Here is a 24,070-nt window from a genome sequence, read left to right as displayed (position 1 = left end):
TCACTCTGCAGGGAAGAAGAAAAATGGGAAAAGAGGTCAGAAATGTACTAATTCTGAAACCATCCTCACTTTTTTAGTGCAGAGGGATCTGTACTGCACTGGCAGACAGAGCAGAAGGGAAAAACAGCCATCACCGTACTGTTGGTCAGAGTCATAAACTGTCGGTTCTTCCCATTTCACAGTGGCCAGTACCAGACATCATCAGCAGGGAGGTCCAGGAGCCAGGCAGTCCTGGCAGCTGCTGTTAGCTAGAGAAAATATTCTCCCAACAGAGGCTCGTGCTGTAGTTTGTGACCCAGTGGCCTCGGCCACCCCCAGCCAGGAGGCATCCACCTTGGTCCAGAAAACAAGATTAACAGTGGTGCTGACACAACAGTTTGTGAGGGTGTGTTGTGAGTGGGTCACTAAAATATTCTGCTTTAAAAGAACTGCCAAAAAACCCCAGTGACACCAGCAGACCTGAGAAGTGCTGCTGGTTCCAGCATATGGGTTGGGAAAGACCAGCAGAGGCTCTTTATCAACATGTTGTATCGCTGAAGGGAGCTATGGCCTTGGGTAATTGAAATGTCAGGGCACTTTTCAGGCTGCAGGATTGATTTCTGCATTGTCTGTATGTACTTTACAGCTTGATTTCATTCTCTAGGAGGGACGAGGACCACTGCCAGTTACTGCCACAACTTGATTCAAATTGGCAAGTATGGTAAAGGCTGTCCACAACTCCTTGTTCTTTAAAATGTAAAAGGTGGGAAAATTATCCCACCCAGATGACCACAAACTACTTACTTTCTCATACATACCCCAGGGGGATGCAAAAATTCCTTCCTTCCCCTCTCCTCTTTGGGTCCAGGTCTTTAGCTAAACACTGCTGACCTAGCCAGCATTTGGGTTATTATGGATGAACTTTCAGTGTCAGAACTGGCTGGTCATGGAAGAAAGGTCCTGTTGCACACTCACACTGCCTGTAATGGTGCCGGGGGAGCTTTTTTTCTTACTGGAGCCCCAAAGGGATTATGAAGTGCTGCAAAATTTCCAGGGCCAAGAGAAAAAACCTGTGCTTATAAACTGTTTTATTTCACCATATAAAAAATGACTAGGAGACAGACAGCATCCCAGGTGAGGACAATAGCGCCTTCTCTAGACTGCATGCAGAGTTGAAGAAAGTGATTAGCAATGAACTCTTGATGGATGTTCAATGAACTCTTGGTGGATGTTGAGAAAGACTTGGGTCTCTTCAGAGATCTTGGAAGATCTCCATGGGATATGGCACAGGACAGAACAAGGGCCCAGGAAAGCTGGTTGATATTACAAAAATCACCTACTCCAAGCTCAAGAATTATCCTTCACAACTAAATCAAGCAAAGGCTGCAGGAGGACAGCACAGATGAGCAAGGAGCTCCTGACAAAACTCAAACATTAAAAAAGAAGCATGGAGGATGTGGAAGCAGCAAAAAGGGGCCCAGGAGCAACAGGGACACCGTCTGATTGTACAGGGATGGGGACAGGAAAGCCAAAGCCCACCTGGAGCTGAATCGGGTGAGGCAGGCGAAGGGCAGCACAAAGGGCTTCTACAAGGTCTATCAGCAGCAAAAGAAAGACCCGGGGAAATGTGAGTCCATTGCTGAGAGCAGTGGGGGTGCTGGTGCCAAAGGACATGGAAAAGCCCAAAGCAGTCAAGGTCACCTTCATCTCTGCCTTTACAAGGAAGGCTGGCCTTTGGGAATCCCAAGGCTCTGAGACCAGAGGGCAAGTCTGGAGTCTTGGTGGAGGAGGATCAGGTCAGGAAACACTTAAAGAAAGGAAGTCCGTGGGACCTGATGGGAGGCACCCACAGGTGCGGAGGGGGCTGACTGATGCCACTGTGAGGCTACTCTTGACCGTCTTTGAAAGGTCATGGCATGTGGGAGAGGTTCCTGAGGCCTGCGAAGAAGCAAATGCTTCTCCCATCTTCAAGAGGGGCAGGGAAGAGGATCCAGGGAACTAGAGTTTGGTGAGCCTCACCTTTGTCCCTGGGAAGGTGATGGAGCAACTAATCCTGGAAACATTTCAGTGAGTATTCAACATGGATTTACAAAGGCTAAGTCATGGTTACCCAACCTGATAGCTTGCAATGAGGTGACTGGCTTGGTGGATGAGGGGAGAGTAGTGGACGCTGTTTATCTCAACTTCAGAAAGGCTTTCGACACTGTGTCCTGTGACATCCTCAGAGACAAGCTGATGAAGTATGGGTTAGATAAATGGACCATGAGGTGGACTGAAAACTGGCTGAACTGTCAGGCTCAGGAGGTCTTGATCGGCAGCACAAAGTTCAGCTGGACAAAGTCCACTAGTGGTGTATCCCAGGGGTTGATACTGGGGCCAATACTGTTTCAGATCTTCATTTATGACCTGGAAGGAGTACACCCTTAGCAAGCCTGCAGCTGATACAAACCTAGAAGGTTATGCTGCCATTCGGAGTGGCCTCAGAGGCTGGAGAAATGGACCAAGAAGAATCTCATCTGTCACAGAATCACAGAATAACAGAATGGTTGAGGTTTGAAAGGAACTCGAGGTCATCTGGTGCAAACTCACCCCCACTCAAGCAGGGTCACCCAGACTATACCCAGATGGTCCAGAATCACCATTCTGTGATACTGTAAACATCTGCTATATACTGCTATCAAGGCTGAGATGCTGGGCTTAATGGAGACTTGGTCTGACTTAATATGCACTTACCTGTATCACTTTACAAAATTTTCCCTGATATAATACTATGAAGGATATGTTCTGCTAAAAGATCATTTCATTCATTTATCCCATAATGAACAGACTTGCTCCAGTTACAGATGGTCCACTGTATCTAATTATACCCTTACGTTATGCATAATTTAGGTGCTATGAACGTTGTGCTATGTTCATCTTGCTGCCTGCCAGCTTTTGGGACTTGTTCAGTAGCTGCTTTTGAAACAGCGACGGTATGGCTGCTCTGTGGAGGAGAAACCTGGTCTTACAGTGAGCCATTGAGACCTGCTACTTCAGTGCTATCAGTACCTGCTGGAGAACCAGCTGTCTGGAAAATTACATGCAGGGACATTTCAACCAAGGGCAAATAGATTGTGCACATGCCATCACTTAAGTAGTTGATGATTGGGCTGGGCTCTGCAAAGAGACCAAGAACAGAGCTGAGCCTGGTGTACAGCCCTGGATCTCGGAGTCTAAATGAGAGTCAATATCCAATTTACAAGTCCTTAGGTGTAGTAGGTAGCACCTCTGCAAAGGTCCTAACTACCTTTGACACTTCTGAGAAAAGCAATGGATACATTTTATTCCAAAAATGGATCTGGAAGTTTAAACATAAACAGTAAAACCATAATCACAAATTACTTCTGAAAACATCTGTAAGAGACAGTGTATGGAGGATTTTATTGGAAATGTATCATGGGTGCTTAGCAGATTGTGTGTAAGGCTCCTCTTACTCTTTCTGTTGCTGCTGTCCTTGTAAAGCAGCGTGTCAGCCTTTGATTTCCTTTAAAGTAAATCTGTAGCCCCCCTTATCAGATGGCCCTAATGACAACTGAATGAAAGGAATGACTGGTTCAGTGGATCAGTTCAATAATTGGTAGGATCTGTGTGACCTGTTCCATGTGGAGAGTATGGGTGTCCAGAATTATCTTCTTTCCCTACACACAAATATGCATACAAACTGTAGTGCCTGCAGAAACCAATAGTTTATTTAAAGTAAAATTTTAAGGGCCAAAGTTAAAGCAAAATAAGATTTTTACGTATTTCCAGAAAGTTGTAGGAAGTGTGATCTTACTTGGCTACTGAATGAATCGGAGGTTGTTAAAAGTCTCTGCTGTGTCTTGTGTTCCCATATCACTGTGATAATGAAATATCTCCCAGATTTTCAACTCTTTTTATGTTTGAACACAAATTAACACTTCTCACCATTTTTTTGTTAGTACCATGAGCAATAAGCAAATGCATTTGCCACATCCAATAAATGAACATTTCATTTCTCTGCAGGAAAACTACTGTCTTGCAAAAATGAGAGTTTATATATCTGCTTTTTCAAGTTACAAAAGCTGTAGGGTATTTTAGACACCAACATAAATCCCTAAGTTATTCTGCAGTCCTTTATGCAGACAAACTCTAGGAAGACATACTGATTTCACTCTTTCTTTAGGACCTCAAAGCTACTACAGTAATAATATTTTGTTGTGGATTTTTTTTAGTACTGGGGTAGAATGTTTTACTTTTGATAAGTGTGTAATATTCACTTATCTAGAGCAAATGTAGAGTATGAACATGGCACAAGTACATGGTACTGTGGCAGTAGAGATCAGAGGCAAGTTTAAATGGATTTGACATCTCAGTCTTGACTGATTAAGAATAAACTAATTTAGACTGGAAGGGACTTCTGGAAGCCACCTAGTTCAATTCCCTGCTCAAAGCAGGTCCAGCTAGATCATGCTGCTCTGTTGTACTGGGATCTCATCACTGGACACAGCACTCTACATGTGGCCTTACCAGTGCTGAGATGAGGGGAAGAATCACTTCACTGGCTTGTGGGCAAGACTCTGGTGATCAGCTCAGGGTGCCATTGGCCGCCCTTGCTGCAAGGGCACATTGCTGGCTTATTTTCAACTTGTTTTCCACAAAGAGATCCAGATCGTTTTTAGCAAATCTGCTTCCCAACCAGTCAGCTCCAGCCTGTACTGGTGCCTGGGGCTGTTCCTCCCCAGGGGCAGGACTTGGCATTTTTCTGATTTTTTTTTTTCATTACATTCTTGTCAATCCATTTCTCCAGCCTGTCAAAATCCCTCTGAATAGCAACTTTACCCTTCTGAACATCAATTATCTCTATTAACCAAGGACTTGTATATAATTTGAGTGCCTTTGCTGGATATTTAAGGTGGGTACCATTCTAAGGGCTATATTCTGAGATTGTCTACAGAAATACTAACACAAAACTCAGTAGGAACTTGTAAAAATAATTAGAAAGTCAAAGGTATATGGGCACTGAATTGCTGCTAGTTTCAATGGGAAGCACCAAAATAGCTTAGATGTTCTAGACCTAAGATATTATTCAACATAAAATTAATACTTTGAAATCTGGGCCCAGAACTCATTTGCTGATATCTATTACTCTGCCAGAAAAAAGGTGGGAAGTGGCACTTGCAAATTATATACTATTTTGGTCTTGTGCATAAGTTACTTCCTCATAAATCTTTGTCAAACCCGGAATAATTTCAAAATTGTAGTGTGCCTGACTCACTGAGGGAGGGCAGGGGAAATGAATTACTCATGTGAAATTTTTTATTGTTGCCCATCTTGGTTCCTCACCAAAATCAAGAGACACAGAGCACTGTGAAGATCCTTCATGCGCTTTACAGAAGGGCCTGTAAGTAATGCTTTAGGGTTAATACCATGGAAATATGGATACTAATTATGAACTGAGTTAGGTGTTTTAAGGTGAAAGGACTTGCTTTAAGTTACTTGTTGCCACCTTACTGATTGGAGGGTCTATTCCTAAAGGTCGTGAAACAATTTATTCCTAAGCTTTCCCAAAACTATTTATACTGATCTTACATGTAGAAAGGACTATGTAACCTCTCATGTTCCCTTCCATCCCTCATACTGGAATCTTCTCTGTCTTGTGGAGCTGTTTTTGTCAATAAGGAAACTACCATCTGGGTTTCCCAAACTCTGCCTCCATTCCTGCCTGCGCTTTAAGGGAAAGATAAGTCTGTGTGTCTCCTGCATCAGAGCTTCCAGATGTAACACAGCCTATAGCAGTATATGTGATAAAATTTGTTTTCTTGTTCCTTGTGCCTTCCATAGCTATTTTCTACAGCTGCCCATGACACATTTTCTGTGTCCCTCTCTGAGTGCCCAGCTCAGTCAAATCCCTGTGCTTGCAATGGAGAAACATAGGGAGAAGCTCATCTCGTGTAGCTTTGGATAGCTCTGCCTAAGTAATATGAATTCTTTTCATAGTCAAGATAGAGAAAGAGCTCTGTTAAGGTGTGACCCATCTTATGCGAGGGCAGACTTCTAAAACAGGTCTGAGGTATGGCGTTGGGTAACTGCCTTTTTCTCCTCATTGATGTAAAGACAGGTAGCTCAGATGTGGACATTACAGAATTACAGAATAAAAGAATGGTTTCAGTTGGAAGGGACCTTTAAAGATCATCTAGTCCAACCATCAGAACTGTAGACATCTGATATTAGATGACATTTAACCAATTTGTGGCATCCTAAAGACCTGATTATGTCTTGCTGTATTCAGAATTTCCTGAGACCTGTACTTTAAATACATGAAAAAAAAAGATATCTCGATCACTTTTAATTTTGTTTGGTTTTGCATGTGTATAAATTGTTGGTTTATTTGCATTGCAGTGTTATTTATTTCGAGTTCCTATGTGCACATATTTGGTTAGATATTTTAGTCCTTGCCTGTGTTTATTGTGTTTAGTACCATTTACTCTCCTTCTCCCTGCAGCAAAAAGCAAATAATCTGAACACAAGAAATGACAGGGGTACCAATGATGCCCTGGGGATAGTTACAGTAACGTTGCCGGATTTTTGATTGGGCTTTTATTTCTTTGCTGGATGCCCTGCATTGACCAAAGGAAATAACATGGGGCTCCCTCCTGTATTTTTGCCTTTTACTAAACCATAGTTCAGCACTGTATTTTTTGATGGTATCCAAAAAAGGGAAGTCATTCTCTTACATTTCAGCGTAACTGATCCAGGCTAGGAGAGAATGCTGCTGAAACTGCCAAAAAAGGAAATATTTGGTTTTATGTTCTTATTGTGTGCTTTCTCTTCCTTAATTCCTGTATAAATCCAAACAGGATTTATGAGGCAAAGATCAGTGTATAGCTGAAGCTTTAGTATCAGTGGGATACAAGTTTCCCATTTAACCTAATGCCTTTCTTATTGTGACTTTATTTTTACGTATGAGGATCCTGTCGCTGTGCAGGGCGAAGGGCCTGCTGAACTGCCGTGCTCCTCCTGAGACCAGCTGGAACGGTGCTGTGCAGGGGAAAGTCACATCAGAATTTGTGTGAGGGCGCAAAGCCTGGGTGGTACTAGACAGTTCTAACTCAATGGGACTTGTAGTCCCCAGACTTTGTCTGAGTTAGGTCTGTGTCAAAATAGAAAGTAGACTTAAAGATCTGGCTCTGTTCATCATGTTACGCCAAATCATCTACAACTCTATTAAAAAAGCTAATTTTTCAGTAATCCACATTTTATATCTCACTATATATTTTCTGGCAACATCTGCTTCTTCCATTATATTAAGAACCGGCAAAGAGTTTGCACAGGTGGCTAATCCATATCAATATCCAATGTAGGCCTGCTGATCAACTCTAATCAAGCAGTAACCTGGGTAGAGAAGGTTTCAGAAATAGTGCCTGCAAGTATAAGGAGTTTCAACCTATTGCAGTTGGACTAGATGATCGTTGTAGGTCCATTCCAACTGAACTATTCCACTCTATTCTGTTCTAGTCTAGTCTAGTTTAGTCTAAGTCTAGTCTAAATTGGCAAGCCGTCATCAGTTATGGGGTGAGCAAGGGACTAGGATGGGACCAAACTGGTAGTGAAGATGGCCATATCTTCTTGGACAATGCATACAGAGGAATTTCCATAGCAGGCAGGGAAGAAATCATGCATGGTGTGAACAGGTACTGCATAAAAATGACATAGCTCTAGCCCAGGTGTCATGGCTGAGCTGGAAAGACATTTTCTAAGGATGCTTGAAGCTATGTCATTACCCTCTACTTACTTAAAAAATGAGGCAAATATCTGAAATATCACAAGCAGGATCTTAAAAACTCTTTAAAAGTTTCCTCTTTTTATTTTAAAATGAAAACAGAAAAATATCTTTTAATTATATTGCATTCATTTCAGTACATTGCAAGCCTTAAGAAGTATGGCCCAAACTTCTTGCTGGAGAGGCTTCTTTTGAGAATTTGTTGTTATAATTACTCCTGCTAGCATGCCATATGGTAGATGAATATCACACTCCAGATCTGAGTATTTCCCAGAGAGGGAAACTAAGGCATAGAGAGGTTCTCCTTGGACCCTACAGAAATATCAAGTTCAAAGGCAGAGCTAAAGCACAAGAGTTCACAGCTCCCCTTTGTGGCATACATCAGGAGAGACTATGGTGGAAAGAAATTGGCACTGAAGAGCAAGAAAGAGCAAGAAACTGCTTTCCAAGAATATTTTTTTCCTGATGCTACATAAATAATCGTAGCAGCCCCCACATTAGGTCATGTTACAGGACAGAAGAAAAAATGCTTTGCTTCAGACTGCAATGGAAATGAAAGTTTTGTTCTTGTCAGACTCCTGTTAGAATTTGTTAGAACCTAACAGCTTCAGGAGAGCTATAGTGATTTATGTTTTCAAGAGGAATCATTCCAGAATGCTCTCAAGGTTTACTATTTCTTTAAGCACTGAATTAGCCTCTTTAGTCAAGCCAAGGATTTATTTCTACCTCTGAGCCAGAGTGTTATTTTCCCTTCCCAAGCATTCACAGCTGTTTAAGTGCCTGCTGATACAAGAACTTTCATCCTCCACGTTTATTTTTTTTTTAGGTTTAGCATGCTTTGTGTGCTGAATATCTATGTTTGTTGCTGATATCTTATGGGGGAAAACCGAGGTGTCAGACAAGCCACAGAGATGCACGCTGTGAGTCTGACTGACCCTGGCAGTGGCTGAGCTCAGAGATGGGCTCTGCGGGGAATGGGAATGCTGCCTTCTCAGTCTTCAGTGATCATGCAGAGACACCTGAGCATCTGTGCCACAGGCTCCAAAATTCAGTGGCTCCTTGTGATGCCTTTCCTGCCTTAAAACTCTGGGTTCATGCAGGTTAGGGGCAAAACAGCCATGTATGTGCCGAGTACTGCAGTGATCTTATGCAAAGGTTTGAATCTGCCCAGCAAAGGAGACTTTTTGATTATTTTCAAGTTCTGTCTATATTGTGAAAGTCTCCAGCCTCCTGGTCCAGAAGTATGGCTTTTGTTAATTCTAAGGCTTCGTTCTTGACTCTCTCTAATTCTTAGGTGCAGTCATGCCAAACTCCCAGTCACATATTGCAGCCATTTACCAAATGTTTATAAACATTAACAGGACCGCACCATACCCATACACACAAACACACAAAACCATGCAGAAACTGTGCTTGATAACAGCTGTGAAATCAGCACTGCAAAATGCAACTCAAAAGGTGTTATTTTCTCACATGGCTGTTTTTGCATAATTTTACATAAATGCTAGCTTTTTTGCATTTGATTTTTTATGGCTTCTTAAATCAAGAAGAGAACTCCAGATCTATTCACTGTACGGGGCAATTTTTCTTACATCTACAAAGAAGATGCAGCAGCACATACTGTTTAAGGATCCAATCTAGGAAGTTCAGGATTCATTGGCAGGGTTTGCTGGCTGTTAGATCTGGTTCTGCTTGACTCCAGAATTATGAACAACTCATTTGTATTTAAGTTTCCTAAAAATACCTCATTAATTTCTTGTTCTGTAGGAAGAGGGCAAAGCAGACTGCCCACCTAAGCAGAGGACAGCTATGCTCATGGCAAAGCTGGAGTCTGGTGGCTTGCGTGCTACCTCTCCTCCCCATTTTGCTTGCACTTTCCCAAACGCATGGAAACTTCTACATACTTTGGCGACATTAATTAACTAATTTCACTCCTGTGAAGAAGCCGCTAATTGCCATTACACTCTGTTTACAGCTGACTTCACTGAGGCCCTGGAGGGAAGCAATTTTCCCAGCCTTCCCAAGCAGAGTGGTGTGCCAGGGACTGAGCCCACCCTGACAGCTATTGCCCACCATTAATGCCTGCTGAAGCAGTTGAGCATTGAAAACCCTGAGCATCTTCCAGGATAGTCCTCAGCACTAGAAAAGATCAGACCCAAGTGAAGCCAAGGAAAAGCAGCACACTGAGCACAGCAGTCCAAGAAGGTCCCAGCTGGGATCTGATGTCTGCTCCAATCACCCTCAGCTCCTGTTGCATCCAAAGCCAATAATGGCATAACTAATAATTAATTACAATGAGAGGAAGGGGAAAATGGAGCAGTGAATGTTAGCAGAATTCATAAAGTTAAATGCCAGTAAAATACAGTATGTGTACAAAATAATAGTTTAGTTCCTGACTACCTGCTGTGTTCAAGCTAAACAAAAGACAAAGTAATATCTTCAGGATTTTTTGTGCAAACAGCTCTTCCCTATTTAAGATAAAATTGCAACAGTTTATTTTATTTAATTAGTATCTTATTTGTTCTAGTACATTAAAAGGCTAATATGCATATAAATTGCTCTTACATCTTTGGACAAATTGCATTATAGATATTATATTGCAAAGGAAGGAGGAAAGATGTGAGCACTGAACTCTCTCCCATAAAACTGAATTGAATTTCTCAGAAATACTCTAATTTACAGTATGGGCATGCTGGTAGGCAGAGGAGATAGTGACAAGTACAAGCAATGAGGGTTAAAGGTGTATACGGACCAATTTGTAGCTGTGCTATCCCAGGAGATATCCAAAGAAGGAATGATGCCTCTGAGACACACTTTCTTCCCACTGTGCTGACCTACCTCCAGCTGAAAAAGGAGAGTTTCATTCCTCATCCCTGGGCAACACACACATCCTGCTCTAACCCTTCCTCCCTCCCTGGCTGCTGCTCTGGCTGTTCCCTGCAGGTTGAGCTGTATTCCCCTGCGTTGAGGTACTGATGGGAAATTTCCATGCTCCTCTCTTTTCCTTTCCTGGTGCCCCTGTAAAGCAAAGCTAACATCTGTGGGGAAGCACTGGGTGTTACACTAGGCTTGCATCCCTCATACATATACACACACATTTAGGTACATATGAACCACTGTGTCTGTATGGCAAATAAGAAATCAAGTGTACAAAGAGTAAAAGGACAAAAATACTTCGAAAAGATACAGAATACCTTTTGGAGTCATCTCTTCCGTGTTTAAATATGTGATACTGGGGATGAAGATTAGGGTTTCACGTGGGGTGGTTCAGCCCCCCTGTGAGTCAGACCTGCATTTTTTGCAACATGAAGTATTGACCAGCCAGTTAAAAGCTCATCATTGTCATTAGTGTGGCCCTGTAACTAACAGTATTTTTGTTTTCCTTTCCTTTTAGTTTGAGCCATCACAGTGTCAGTGACAACCAGAAGAGAATGCAAACATTTGTCTCAATAGCCCAGAATGCATGGGGAATTTTTATATCCAAAAGGAAGCCTGGGTGGAATTATCAGGCGCAGCTTTTTGCAGTTTGCTCTGCAGTTGGCTTCCTCTCCAGCTTTCTTTTATTCCTTGGCATGCACTTCTCCCTGGAACACCCTTTGGGTCCCTTACTGATTTCTGGATTCATTTGGATCTTGCTTTCTATCATGCTTTTCTGTTTCAAGCACTTGCGCTGCTTTAGTGTCCTCTTCCTTCTTTCTTGTGGACTGAAAAATGGCAGAAATGCTCTTCTTACTGCTGGAACAGGTGTTGTGGTGGCTGGCAACATCCAAAACATTTTTCATAACCTAAAGGTTCTGGCAGACAGTATAACCTGTCATTTAGAGTATGAGCAATTTGCTTTGATAGAATATTATGTTGAGGCAGTAAAATGGATTTATGAGGTGGCCAAGCTTCACACTGAACTACTTAAAAGTATAGTGTCGCTAAGGCATGAATTCACACCATCTTATTCAATTTCAGATGATGCATTAAAACAAGAGCTAAATGACACAAAGCAAGAAATCCAGAAAGTTACTAACCAGATAACTTTTATGCTGACTATACTTCCCTATATAGGCCAGAAAGTATTGCCTATAGTGGGGATTTTTCTAGCTTCTTTTGGAACTGGTCTCTTTATCAAAAAATTTGTGGGTTCTCACAGTGCCAGATTTAAGAATACTTATATCACAAAACAGTTCATTGCATTTGATGAACACCAAAAGCAACAGCAAAGACCCTGTCTTCTGCCACTTAACAAAAAAGAAAGAAAAGATTATGTGACAATTCCATCTTTCTGCCTCACAAGGAAGGACAGAAAAAAAATGCAGGTTTTTTTTCTCCCTATAATTATTCATTTTTGCATCTGGCTTCTTTTTGCTGCAGTAGATTATTTGTTTTATTGGTTAATTATTTCTGTGAATAAACATCTCCAAGAAGTACCAGATCTAGAGATTCGACTCAACCTCTTTCAGCAAGTAAGTACTTATCAGTACTGTATATTTCTTAGTTTAGTGTTGAAAAATTTCCCTTCATCTTCAGCTGCTGCAGGAGCAGACATAGAGCCAATGAGCCATCAGTTCTTTTGTGGCATTATCATTCATTTGTTTAAAAAAGGCCTGTTGCCTTTACAGATACGTATGGTTGGAATCAGACAGTTCTCTGCACTTTCCAAAGTGTCATCATATTTCTAGAGAATGGTAACTATAGGAAGAAGAAGGGATTTGCATTCCTCCACTTATATATGTGGAGAAGACTAGAGCTTAAAATTGAGAACTCACAATGCTGACATTTGTGAAGCACACTTTTATAGTCAAATGCTACTGTGACACTGACATAAAAGATGCCTACCTTTCTTTAGCTGAGCAGCCTGAGGAGCTCATCATTTAAAAAAGCATGGCTGCATGCACATGAAATAATAACATGTTACCGAAATCTCAAGGTTCTTCCAGCAAAAGCAGCAGTGGCATAAAGAACCATAGAGTAATTAGGTTGGAAGGGACATCCAGAGGCCATCTAGACCAGTTTCATGTTCAAAACAGGGCCAGCTTCAGAGGCCGATCAGGGTCTCATCTGTGAGTGTTGCTAAAGTTGGAGATTTCACCACTGGAGTGTGTGACCCATGTAATGCTGTGCAGGCACAGGAAAGCTGCACAGTTTGATAGCTTACAAGATCAGGATTAAAACATTTCCCAAAAGCATATAACCCTTTGTTACTTTCAGGATAAGAAGATTTCAGAGGGATGCTTGATTGTTAGTACAACGTGTTATACATGCTCTTTCTTCTGTCAGTTTTTTCTTACTCAGCATTTTCTATTACTTCTTCTTAGAGCTCGCAATAATGAGAATTCATTCCCATTTCTCCCCATCTCCAAAAAATTCATCTAGCCAAAAGCAGTTCCACAGAGTAAGATTATTAAGGTGAGCAATGTAATAAGTGTGTTACTTGAAATTACAAGCAAACAGAACATACAACCTTTGGGAGAGGGACTCTCATTCTCACTTTTCCGTATGTGACATTTTGAACCTCTGAACTGGCTTCTTCAGCCAGGCCTCATTTTCTATGACACACTGCTAAATAATGCAGGTTCAGCTGATGATATTTTATATTGTATATCATAATATCAACGTCTTCCATGGGATAAAAATTAAATTATTGACCAGTTTTGTCTTAACAAATAGTAGAAAAATTCAGTATGCGTACGGCAGACATAAGCCAAAGGTTCCCAGGTTGTATCAGTGGAAAACCACTTTTCCTAGAGGATGGAGGCTGCCAACTTCTAATTGTTACTTGAGCTTTCCTTTGAGAAGGTAGGTGCAAAAGCTATTGGATTCACTGTAACTGTGCAATCAGCACGTATAAAGTAATCCAGACCCATCCTGGAGAAGTCAGAGCAAAAGCAGAGAGGCTTTCACCATCTGGTCAGTCACATGTGAGGTATGTGGAGGAGATATTGTTAAGCATGCTAAGGGGCTTTACACCTCTTATGGTGCTGCACAGCAGCTGTGATCTAGCATCACCAAACCAGCGTGTGAAATGATCCTGGTCCCTTGGGATATGGTCCTTGAGAGATAAAGGGCCCAGGAAAGCTGGTTGATATTACAAAAATCACCTACTCCAAGCTCAAGAATTATCCTTCACAACTAAATCAAGCAAAGGCTGCAGGAGGACAGCACAGATGAGCAAGGAGCTCCTGACAAAACTCAAACATTAAAAAAGAAGCATGGAGGAGGTGGAAGCAGCAAAAAGGGGCCCAGGAGCAACAGGGACACCGTCTGATTGTACAGGGATGGGGACAGGAAAGCCAAAGCCCACCTGGAGCTGAATCAGGTGAGGCAGGCGAAGGGCAGCACAAAGGGCTTCTACAAGGTCTATCAGCAGCAAAAGAAAGACCCGGGGAAATGTGAGTCCATTGCTGAGAGCAGTGGGGGTGCTGGTGACAAAGGACATGGAAAAGCCCAAAGCAGTCAAGGTCACCTTCATCTCTGCCTTTACAAGGAAGGCTGGCCTTTGGGAATCCCAAGGCTCTGAGACCAGAGGGCAAGTCTGGAGTCTTGGTGGAGGAGGATCAGGTCAGGAAACACTTAAAGAAAGGAAGTCCGTGGGACCTGATGGGAGGCACCCACAGGTGCGGAGGGGGCTGACTGATGCCACTGTGAGGCTACTCTTGACCGTCTTTGAAAGGTCATGGCATGTGGGAGAGGTTCCTGAGGCCTGCGAAGAAGCAAATGTTTCTTCCATCTTCAAGAGGGGCAGGTAAGAGGATCCAGGGAACCAGAGTTTGGTGAGCCTCACCTTTGTCCCTGGGAAGGTGATGGAGAATATAATCATGAAAGCCATCTCCACACATGTGAAGGGCAAGATAGCTATTAGGAGTATTCAGCATAGATTTATAAAGGCTAAATCATGCTTGACCAACCTGACAGCTTTCTATAATATGCTCACTGGATTGTTGGACAAAGGGAGAGCAGTTGGTGTTGATAATGCATATATTAAAGCTTCCAATGCTGTTTTCCACAACATCATCATTGACAAAATGATGAAGCATAGGCTAGGTAAATGGGGAGTGACATGAACTGAAAACTGACTGAGCCGCCGGACCAAAAAGGTTCTGACTAGTGGCACAAAGTCACTTCTGATTCCCCCCAGGAGTAGACACTGGAACCTATATTGTTGAAGCTCTTTATTAATGACCTGAACAGAGGAACAGATTGTAGCTGCTCAAGCTTGCAGACAATATAAAACTAGGATGAGTGGCTGAAACACCAGTGGATTGTGCTGCCATTCAGAGGGACTTGAAAAGGCTTGATTGGGCCAAGAGGAACCTCACAATGTTCAGCAAAGGAAAATGCCATGTCTTTCAGTCCTTGGAGAGAAATAACCCCATGCACTATATGTGTTGGGGACCAACCAGCTGGGAGTTGGCTTTGCAGAAAAAGGCCCTGAGAATTCTGACGGACACCAAGTTGACCAAAAGCGTGCAGTGTGCCCTTATGGCAAAAGAGAGCTATCCTGGGCTCCATTAGGCAGAGTGTTGCCAGCAGGCTGAGGGAGGCGATCCTTCCCTTCTGCTCAGCACTGGTGAGGCCCAGTACAAGACAAGCATGTACTGGAGTGAGTTAAGGGTCAAGAAGATGACAAAAGGACTGGAGCATTTGTCATACAAGGAGAGGCTGAGAGAGCTGGAGCTGGAGAAGCGATGGTTCAGGAGGATCTCATCAGTGTATATAAATACTTGATTGGCTGTGGGTGTAAGAAAGAGGAGCCAGACTCTTCTCAGTGATGCCTAATGCAGGGACAAGAGGCAATGGGCCCTAATTAAAGGATATTCCATTAAAACATTAGAATTTTTTTTTACTCTTCAGGTGGTCAAACACTAGGACAGGTTTCTGAGATTGGTTGTGCAGTCTCCATCCATGGAGATACTAAAACCCCAACGGAACACAACCCTAAGCAACCTGGTGTAGCCTCAGCTATTCTCTGTGTACTGCTCTGTGTGGGTTTACCTGTGTTTCTGCCCTTCATACCTTGAGGACAGCCCCTTATCATGGCTTGCCTTGGGTGTGACGCAAGTCAGGGCAAAGAATGAGCTTAGACCCACCACCTGTGGACAGAGAGCCTCAGCTTGACCCTGTCTGGCTGATTCATGGGTCCTGTATTATGAATTTTCTCTTTTTATGTGCCGTGTTCACTCCTGAGGAAAGCTGGTTGACTCTTTCAAAACATAACATTACTCCATCATCAGATTGTTTCTAGTTTCCTAAGGAAGGCTAGTCACATTAAAATGTAAAATTAATCTCAACAGATTTGTCATAACAAGCCTCAGGGCTGCTGATCTCAGGGAGTCTAGAAAGCTGGCTGCAGGAGCAGGACAGATTCAGTGACTTCTTGAGATGTTTATTCTTGTATGAACAGTGATGTTCTTCATGCACTTTTACTCTTGTTTCATACTGAGTTCCTAATGCAGTTTTTCCTTGCTTACACATTGGTTCACCTTAGGGATAAAATGTACTGAGATAGATTGGAACAGGATAATGTCAAGGAAAAGCTAACAGGCTGAAAATGGGCATCATGCTTTGGGTACCCATTTCTTCCCAATGACCATCTAACAGAAGTGCCTGGCCTTTGCAGGGTGGTTAAAGAGCCACAAGGAAGAGCTACATATCCCCCTGACAGTCAGAAAAGAGGGCTGGGTCATTCAGTGTCCCTACAGCATTCCTTCACAGAGCAGAAAGTTGCCTGCAAGTATGAAATACTGGTCCCAGCAGCATGTCTAACCTAGTCCTTCTCATTCAGCATTTCAGTCCGCAAGCAGTGCAGATATCAGCTCATCTAAGCAAGGACACCTATTAGAGAAGGAGAGGTGGCTTTATTTGTGTTACAACCTCATGGTCAGAGCATCTGCCTAGGTGGGTGTGGAAGCACTGCTGATCATGTACTGAGCCACAACCAAAGGGGCGGACACACTATTTCACTCTGAAGGAAGGACCCGCCAACAGAGGATCTGAGCAGGTTCAAGGGAGTGGGAATATATTAAACCGTTATAGCCAGCTTAGCTGAATACTTGTCTGTCAGTCAGAGCCACTGAGAAGGTAAGTTCTAAATAGTTCAAACTGTGGGATGGTCTTCCCAGAGAAATGGTGAAAATGTAGCCTGAAACATTTATAAACAGCCAATGACCATATTGTTATGAGCATAGCATATATAGGCACTGGATGGACTAGCTGATTTATGGTCCTTTGTAAATTTGAATGTCCAATGGGAGAAATATTAAGAAAGGAGGGAATCAGTACTATAATAACTCTTTTTTCCCCCTTTTTTTTGTGCAGAGGAATGAGAACAGCCTTTTCCCTGGTATGAGAAAGCTTATTGCAAAGACAGATCCTTTCAAGATCTCTTTGTTTAAGCATGACTGTGTCCCTCGGCCAGAGCTTAACCTGGCCACGACATGGATCCAGGTTGGAGTCATCATCTTCTTCTTAATAATTTTTGGATTATTCTCTGGCCTCTTGACCCAACTTAAAATACTCGTGTCAACTTCATTTTATCCTGACATTGAGATGAAACGTATACATTATTTGCATGCAAAGTTACTCAAGAAGAGAGCAAACCTACAAGAGAAAACTGGGAAGAACATGTCTGCTAGTACGGTAAGCCATCAGCTCTAGGGGAAAAAAAGTCTCCCTTTCTCAGGGTGGTAACCAGACCCAGGAAATACTTAAATACTTACTAATTTCATTTATGTGCTAATAGTGGTTCCCCAGTGCTTTCCTGCACAGGGACCAGGGACACATTGCCTGTTGGTGAGACTACATCACATAATTGTTTTGTTCTGTCCTTTAGCACACTTGCATCAGACATGACATAGGTACACCCAAATTACTATGTGCTGGCAAGAAAATACTCCTCAGACTTAGAGCTCTACAGAGAAGAAACTTTTTTCTTCATGAACATATGCAAAGCACCTCCGGCACGAAGAGTATTCCTGCAATCTAGGCAGCAAGTGTTGGGTATAAGCTGCTTCTTAATGTTGAGAAAGATGTTCAGTTATTTGCCAAATGGAAGGTGATATATTTCTGTTTTAAAATACAGTGGGAGTGCAACTGGAAATACCATTAGGAAACAGAACCTTCTGTCCGCAAAATCTTGTGCCCTGTATATATATGTATATATACACTAATGGAAATAACAAATACATGTGCATATATTTATGGCAAATCCAGACAGATAGCTGCAGACACATATTGTTTGGTTTGGGCTTTTTAATAGCCTTCAATACTTACTATACAGGATGTCAGTGTCTGGTTTCTAGCTTAGTAATATTATGATCATGGCATCATATTTCTCTCTTTTCAGGTCAACTTTTGGTTTCCAATACTCAAGGCAAGAGAGGCAGTAAGGAAGAAAGAAAGGAGTGTGGCAAACGACAACATGGTGTGAAAGACACCAAGTGAATGTTTGTATAAGGCTGGGATGCTCTAGCTCTGCAGGGGCCTGTGTTTTGCACCCATCTTTGCAATGGAATTTCAATTTTAAAATGTAAAAAAAAATGGGATCAAAATTTAATCATCAGTATTTTGGAAAAGTGTGGAAAAGAAGCCATGAGAGATAATGTGCTATCCACCACAGAGATCTCAGAGTTGCACTAATACTCATTTTTCATCTTGGGGTATGCGTTGTCTGATACTGTAGAAATCCATAGAGGGTCTGTTCTTCTGTGTAAAAACAATCAAACAGTTTGGACCTTTTAGGACTACAGCACAAACCTCTTTGGGCTGAGGTAACAGAGGGCATAATAACATGTTGTGGTATAACCACATGACAGCAGCAGGTTTGTCTTCTTCACATTGGCCAGGCACTGAAGACAGAAGACACAGCTGAGTCTGTCCATTGGCTTCTGGGCTGGCCAAGAATCTAACTAGAGGCCTTAGATGTTTCTAGGTGTTTCTGTCTATTTCTCAGCCCTCAACTGCCCCAAAACCTTCAGCCTGGTTCTTTCCCAACCCTAGCTTCATATACTTGGTCCTGCCTCTGTAGCTGTCTTCTGCAGGGCCAGTGCTCTATATGCCCTGTCAATATTCTAGCTCATGTGAACTCTCCCTCCCACCTTACTTCTCCACTTACTTTTGCTGATTTCTCTCTCATAAATTTCTAATCCTAGTCTCCCACTCGAAATTCCTCACTTGGTCTTAGTCTCCCACTTTCACTTATCCATAGACTATATCACTAGTGCAGATTGTCCCGTGATCATGAGAGGTAATGTAGCATGTGCTGAAGTCAGAATGCTCACGAGAGCTAGAATACAGAGGAATCAGGTGCTGTGGGTGCAGACAAGCTTGTTTTGAGGTATAGGGACATATGAGCAGAGGTTGACGATGTTTTGAATCTTGCAGTCTGAGGCAGCTTGCACAAGTGGCAAAAATGGGCTCAATTACATTGCTAAAGCCACCATTGACTTCAATGAAACAAAACTAAGCCAATACTGAGTGCTTCATGTATTCAACTAACATCAGTGATGTGACCTTCATATGACTCAAGAACAAATGCTAAAAGCATAAAGACATAGGAATGGCTTGACTGGCATGGCACTGGAGATTAATGTAGAGCTAAAAATCCACCCAACAGGCAGTGTACTCTTGATTTTCAGCAACAGGCAATTTCTTTCTTTAGGATACATAACAGCAAACTCTGTTCTGTTACTCTGTAACACATGCATGGTCCCAGGACAGCCATTGATTGATGTATCTGTTATCTGGATGAATAAAGACTTACTTAAATCTTTGCATAGCAAATGTCAGAAGTTATTTTCCACTTGAAACACTGAAAAACACCAAGTCTTTTTTTTGTTGGGTCTCCCAAATAATGCCTCATTCTCCATGGACACAGGTGGTTCAGGTTGCTGATGTGCCAACAATCTGTCTCTAGAAAATGAGGTGCTAGATTAAAGCCATGCATTATCGAAGGTTGTGCTGAATAGTCTGAGTGGCCTATGTCCTCTTTTGCTAGAGTGGGACAGCCCTGGGTAGTAGCAGAATGTCATTTATACATCCCAGGTACTACTGTCAAGGACCAGCAGCAAGAAGCATTCTGGTGAAAAAGAAGTAACATGAAGGCTGCTCTAAATTCGTTTTCACAAAACAGACTAGCTGTCTGGCTACTATTGACAAGAAGATGTATTTGTTCACTCTTGTTGTCATTGCAGAGGAAAGAGAAAGAGTTAAAGGTCAGCAAGAGCTGAGCATTTTTGGCTGAGTTCTGACAAGTTCATTGCTGGTAGGAGTTGGGCGTGCTACTTTCAGCCCCAAAGGACAGGCTGGTGAGAAGCCCTGATCTACTGATTACAACACCCAAAGACTGGGACAGCTCTGATTGATAGCACTATCACAAAACTCTTATCTGCTTCACTTGGCATCAGGAGGTGAAAGTTGTTTTGGAGTTTCTTGCCTTTCCTGTTGGATGGTGTGTTGCCACCCAGCATACCTTTTCTCTCTGTTCTGCAAGCAGCAAGTAAAAAGCTTTGCAGCATGTCGGAATGGTTCAGCAAAATGACTTAGATGGGGGTCAGTGGTTGGGAGAGATACCTAAATTTGTTAGGATTTTGAGATCTGGAGTACACTCTCAGGACGATGGCATGTCTGTACTTTGTATTTACTTAAAGAAATTAAGCCTAGTGGGAATGACTGAATATAGAAAGAGAGCTATTAGTTTTTGGTAGGGTAGGTGAGACCTTGCAGGCTTTACAGAACAGTGTTATACCTGAATGCTGGGGCTCCCACCACTAAGTGGCTGGGCAGCTTACTGAGTGTTGCTTAGCTTGCCCCCTCAAATCGGCAAGAGTCATGGCAGTGATAAAAGCCAATCCTTTTGGGGAAGCTAATTGTAATTCTGTACAAAATATTCAGCTCTAGTAACATTTTACCTAGATGCTTGACCCCACTATCAGTGACAAAAGACATGGAAAAGCCCAAGGTACTTCTTTGTCTTAGTCTTTACAGGTATGACTGATCTTTAGCTATACCAGGCCTCTCTGAACAGAGGGAAAGTCTGGAAGGATCTGTGAAGCATGGCAAGGTTACAGAGCACTTAAACACACTGGACATACTTAAATCCATGGAATATGATGTGAGGCACCCATGGGTGCTGAAGGTTCTGGCTGGTGTCATTGTGAGGCAACTCTCAATTATCTTTGAAAGGCTATGGTGATCAGAGAGGTTACTGAGGACAGGGAGAACGTGAATGTCACTCCCATCTTCAAGAAGGTCAAGAAGGAGGATCTGTGAACCTATGGGTTTATCAGCCTCGCATCAATCTGTGGGAAGCTGATGAAGCAATTTCCCTTGGAAGCCATTTCCAAATATAAAGGCCAGGAACTTGAGGGGAATATAACCTAAACATAAGAAAAATATTTTTTACTGTGAGGGTGATCAAGCACTGGAACAGGATGCCCAGAGAGGTTATGGAGTCTTCATCCTCAGAGATACTCAAAACCCAGCTAGACATGGCTCTGAGCAACTCAGAGCAACAGGGCTGGAGTAGATATCTCTACATGTGTCCACCAGGCTCAGCCACTCTGTGATTTGGTGACTTTTACACAAAGCACTGCAGAAAAAAAATTAGACACACACAGCAAAAGCTTGTGTTCATTTGTGAATGTGCTGTGTCAGCACCAGGGTGCCACCTGACAAATATTGTTGCCATTACACTCATACTGGAGTCAGGCACTTGAGTGGACTGATGCACTCTTTGCTTCTGTGACCATACACATGCACATCTGTGTGCTGAAGGTGAGTGGAATGGCAGGCAAAGGACATAAGTTTGCTCTTCCCCATCTCCCTAAATCTGGGTTACCAGGGAGAATGGCACATTCTGTGCATTTATTTTAAATTCTAAAACAAATTCACCTTTGGTACCTCAAAGACATTTAGGTTTATCTCAGCGGTAGAACAGTTCCTACCCTGATCTACCATATTAGGTCTATTCCTTCAGCTGCCTGGTGGTCCTCTTTAGTTGCATGGATGAAAAGGCAGGTCTGTCTCTACCCCAGCACTACACAGAGATACACATCTCATTCTCTGCAGACCTTACTGGGCTTCTGTTTTCTCCCATTTGTTTCTGCCCTGTGAGCTGCGGAAGTCTGGGGGTTTGTTTATGTTCAGCTGTCTTCTCTCCAAGTTGTTCAGCTATTCCTTTGGCCTCTCTGTTTACCATAACCCTCAACCACATGACTACATTGTTCTTTTTTTTTTTTTAAAGTCTGCAAGTTACAATAAAAAACCAGTATTCCATCCACAATTATTTCTGTTCCTCTTCTTGCCTGCTCTTTCCTCACATTTCCTACATTCTATTTTGGCTCTTTTCCCTGTCTTTGTCATTCAGTCTTCTTTCCTGTTTTGGTATGTTTTCTTCTGCTCCAATAGATCATTATTCCCCATACATAAAAGCATGTATTTTTTTTCTTTCTGCTAAGCACAAGTGAAATACAGGTACAGTGAAATTAAGAATTTTATCTACTAATTTATTGGCTTAATGGAAATTTTTAATATCTTTCATGTTACTGGGTTTGTCTCTAACTGCCTCTCTAGGGCTTGTAAGAAATGCACTCTGCACACAGAACAAGAATCTGAGAAGTCTGGATTTGGCTTTTGATTCATTCATCCCTTTCCTTCCCCCAGCTCACAGCAGAGCTCACAGCTTCCTTTTTAAACATCCTTCACTAGTGTAGAAGCTGTTTGATTTACTGTGAAAAATCCCCCAATTGGATCAAATCTGGTTTGTAAAATTAATGAAAGTCTGACCTGATTGTCTCGTGAAGGTAATACAGAGAGACATGCTAATGCTGCTGACCCTCCTGAAGCACAATACAAATGAGGACATTTCCTTTCAACAGCCGTGTTTATGGAACTCTCCTTATCACCACCCCAAAGCCCCGAACTTGGCTTGCTTCACAGCCAAGCTACAGGGTGGGTTTTTTTGGTTGGTTTTTTTTTTTTGGCTGTGCTAGTTTTCTTGCTGCATTCTGTGTGGGCAGCTGGGTCAGAGGATGCTGGGTTTACAACTGCTTTCACCCCAGTCCCTGCTCTGTCAATATGGCCACAATGACTCACTGTGTTTTCATCATGGTTTAAATAGCGCAGAGATGCTTGCAATTAAAGAAGAAACGAACAGGCAAAGCCTTTCCTTTAGTTCTGTTTTACACTGCAAAAGTGGAAAGTAAGGATCAAAGGATCACTCGCTGCTGCTGATGAAATAAAGCCTGAAAATGAGGATGTTCTTGTCGACTTTATGGGCACAGATTTCAAAGTACGTGGACATGCTCGACGGGTGCTGCTGTGCATGCAAACTTCCTTGTCGTTTCATTCCTGATACATAATACCAGCCCTGCCCTCCAGTGGCCCAGTAAAGCTACATGTCCCACTATTGCTGCTCTCTGCAGAGATCCCCTGGTATTCCAGGCTGAAGAAAGAAGCACTGCAGGTGTAGGTGCTTGCACCGCAGCCATCAGCTCTTCACAGGCAGTGAAATGATAGCCAACAGACGACCGGGCAATAAATACATACTGGCTATAAGAGGATTTCTCTAGCAAGTGATGGGGAGGGAAGCAATGTTAGGTATGCCAGGATCAGATCTCTCAAATTCCTTCTCTGCTCCTGCACCTGGAATCCACATCTCCAGGGTGAACGGAGTACTAAAGATCCCAGATTTCCTTCTGGTTGGGTAGAGTGATAAAAATAAACAGAGTTTTTTCCTTACTTTAACTTTGTGTTTGAGTCTTCAACCTTTCTATATAAGAGAGAGGAAAGCAGCAAAATCCTAAAGAGAAGTGGCAAGGAGAGGCTGTTCTGTGTTTCAGCCTTGAGAAAACAGATTGTGAGCTTCTCTGTACTGGCAAGTATCTCTTCAGAGAAAAAGGGGTTTAACGTAGCAATGCCTCCTCTCAAACAGAGGTAGTCTGCTCTAGCTGAGTGACCAACGGACTGAAGGAAGAATCAAAGAGAGCAAACATTTTTCTCAGGAGGCGCTGTAGAAGCTTGAGGAATCGTGGCTAAATGGGACAGGATCCAAACATCTTGGAAAAGCGATTGTTGTCTTACTTCCCCATGAAAGGCTCAAGGAAACTGTGTGGGTTGCAGGAGTCATCTCTAAACCAGCTTTCCAACCCAGTGTAGGGTACCTGTTGTCTTAGGACAAAAGTTATAGCACAGCCCCAGCAACAACTTTTGAGAATGAGTAAGCGATAGCTGGGATGACTTTCTAGGACAAATTAAAAAGTCCTGTGAGAGTCTAAAGACGAAGGCAGGACTGAGAGGGCACTCAGTGCTCCTTCCAGTGCTCTA

At 42.6% G+C, this 24,070-nt stretch overlaps 1 protein-coding gene across 2 annotated transcripts; it reads left to right on the top strand.

Moving 5' to 3' along the window:
• The first annotated feature begins 3,736 nt into the window (after window positions 1-3,736).
• DCSTAMP (dendrocyte expressed seven transmembrane protein) lies at window positions 3,737-23,000 on the top strand. 2 transcript variants are annotated; one of them, XM_027800382.2, is made up of 4 exons: window positions 3,737-5,380; window positions 11,154-12,213; window positions 17,066-17,386; window positions 18,093-23,000. In XM_027800382.2, exons 2-4 carry the CDS (start codon window positions 11,191-11,193, stop codon window positions 18,174-18,176), a joined length of 1,428 nt encoding a protein of 475 aa, XP_027656183.1. In that variant the 5' UTR covers window positions 3,737-5,380; window positions 11,154-11,190; the 3' UTR covers window positions 18,177-23,000. The 2 variants fall into 2 exon arrangements, with proteins under 2 accessions (XP_027656183.1, XP_005431872.1); XM_005431815.3 differs by lacking the exon at window positions 3,737-5,380 and having other exon boundaries at window positions 5,387-12,213.
• The last annotated feature ends 1,070 nt before the right edge of the window (window positions 23,001-24,070 follow it).

The sequence above is a fragment of the Falco cherrug genome, chromosome 3, assembly GCF_023634085.1.
Source record: "Falco cherrug isolate bFalChe1 chromosome 3, bFalChe1.pri, whole genome shotgun sequence".
Taxonomy (NCBI): domain Eukaryota; kingdom Metazoa; phylum Chordata; class Aves; order Falconiformes; family Falconidae; genus Falco; species Falco cherrug.
Note: the sequence above shows the minus strand (reverse complement) of the source record. Positions and strands in the feature narration are given on the sequence as shown.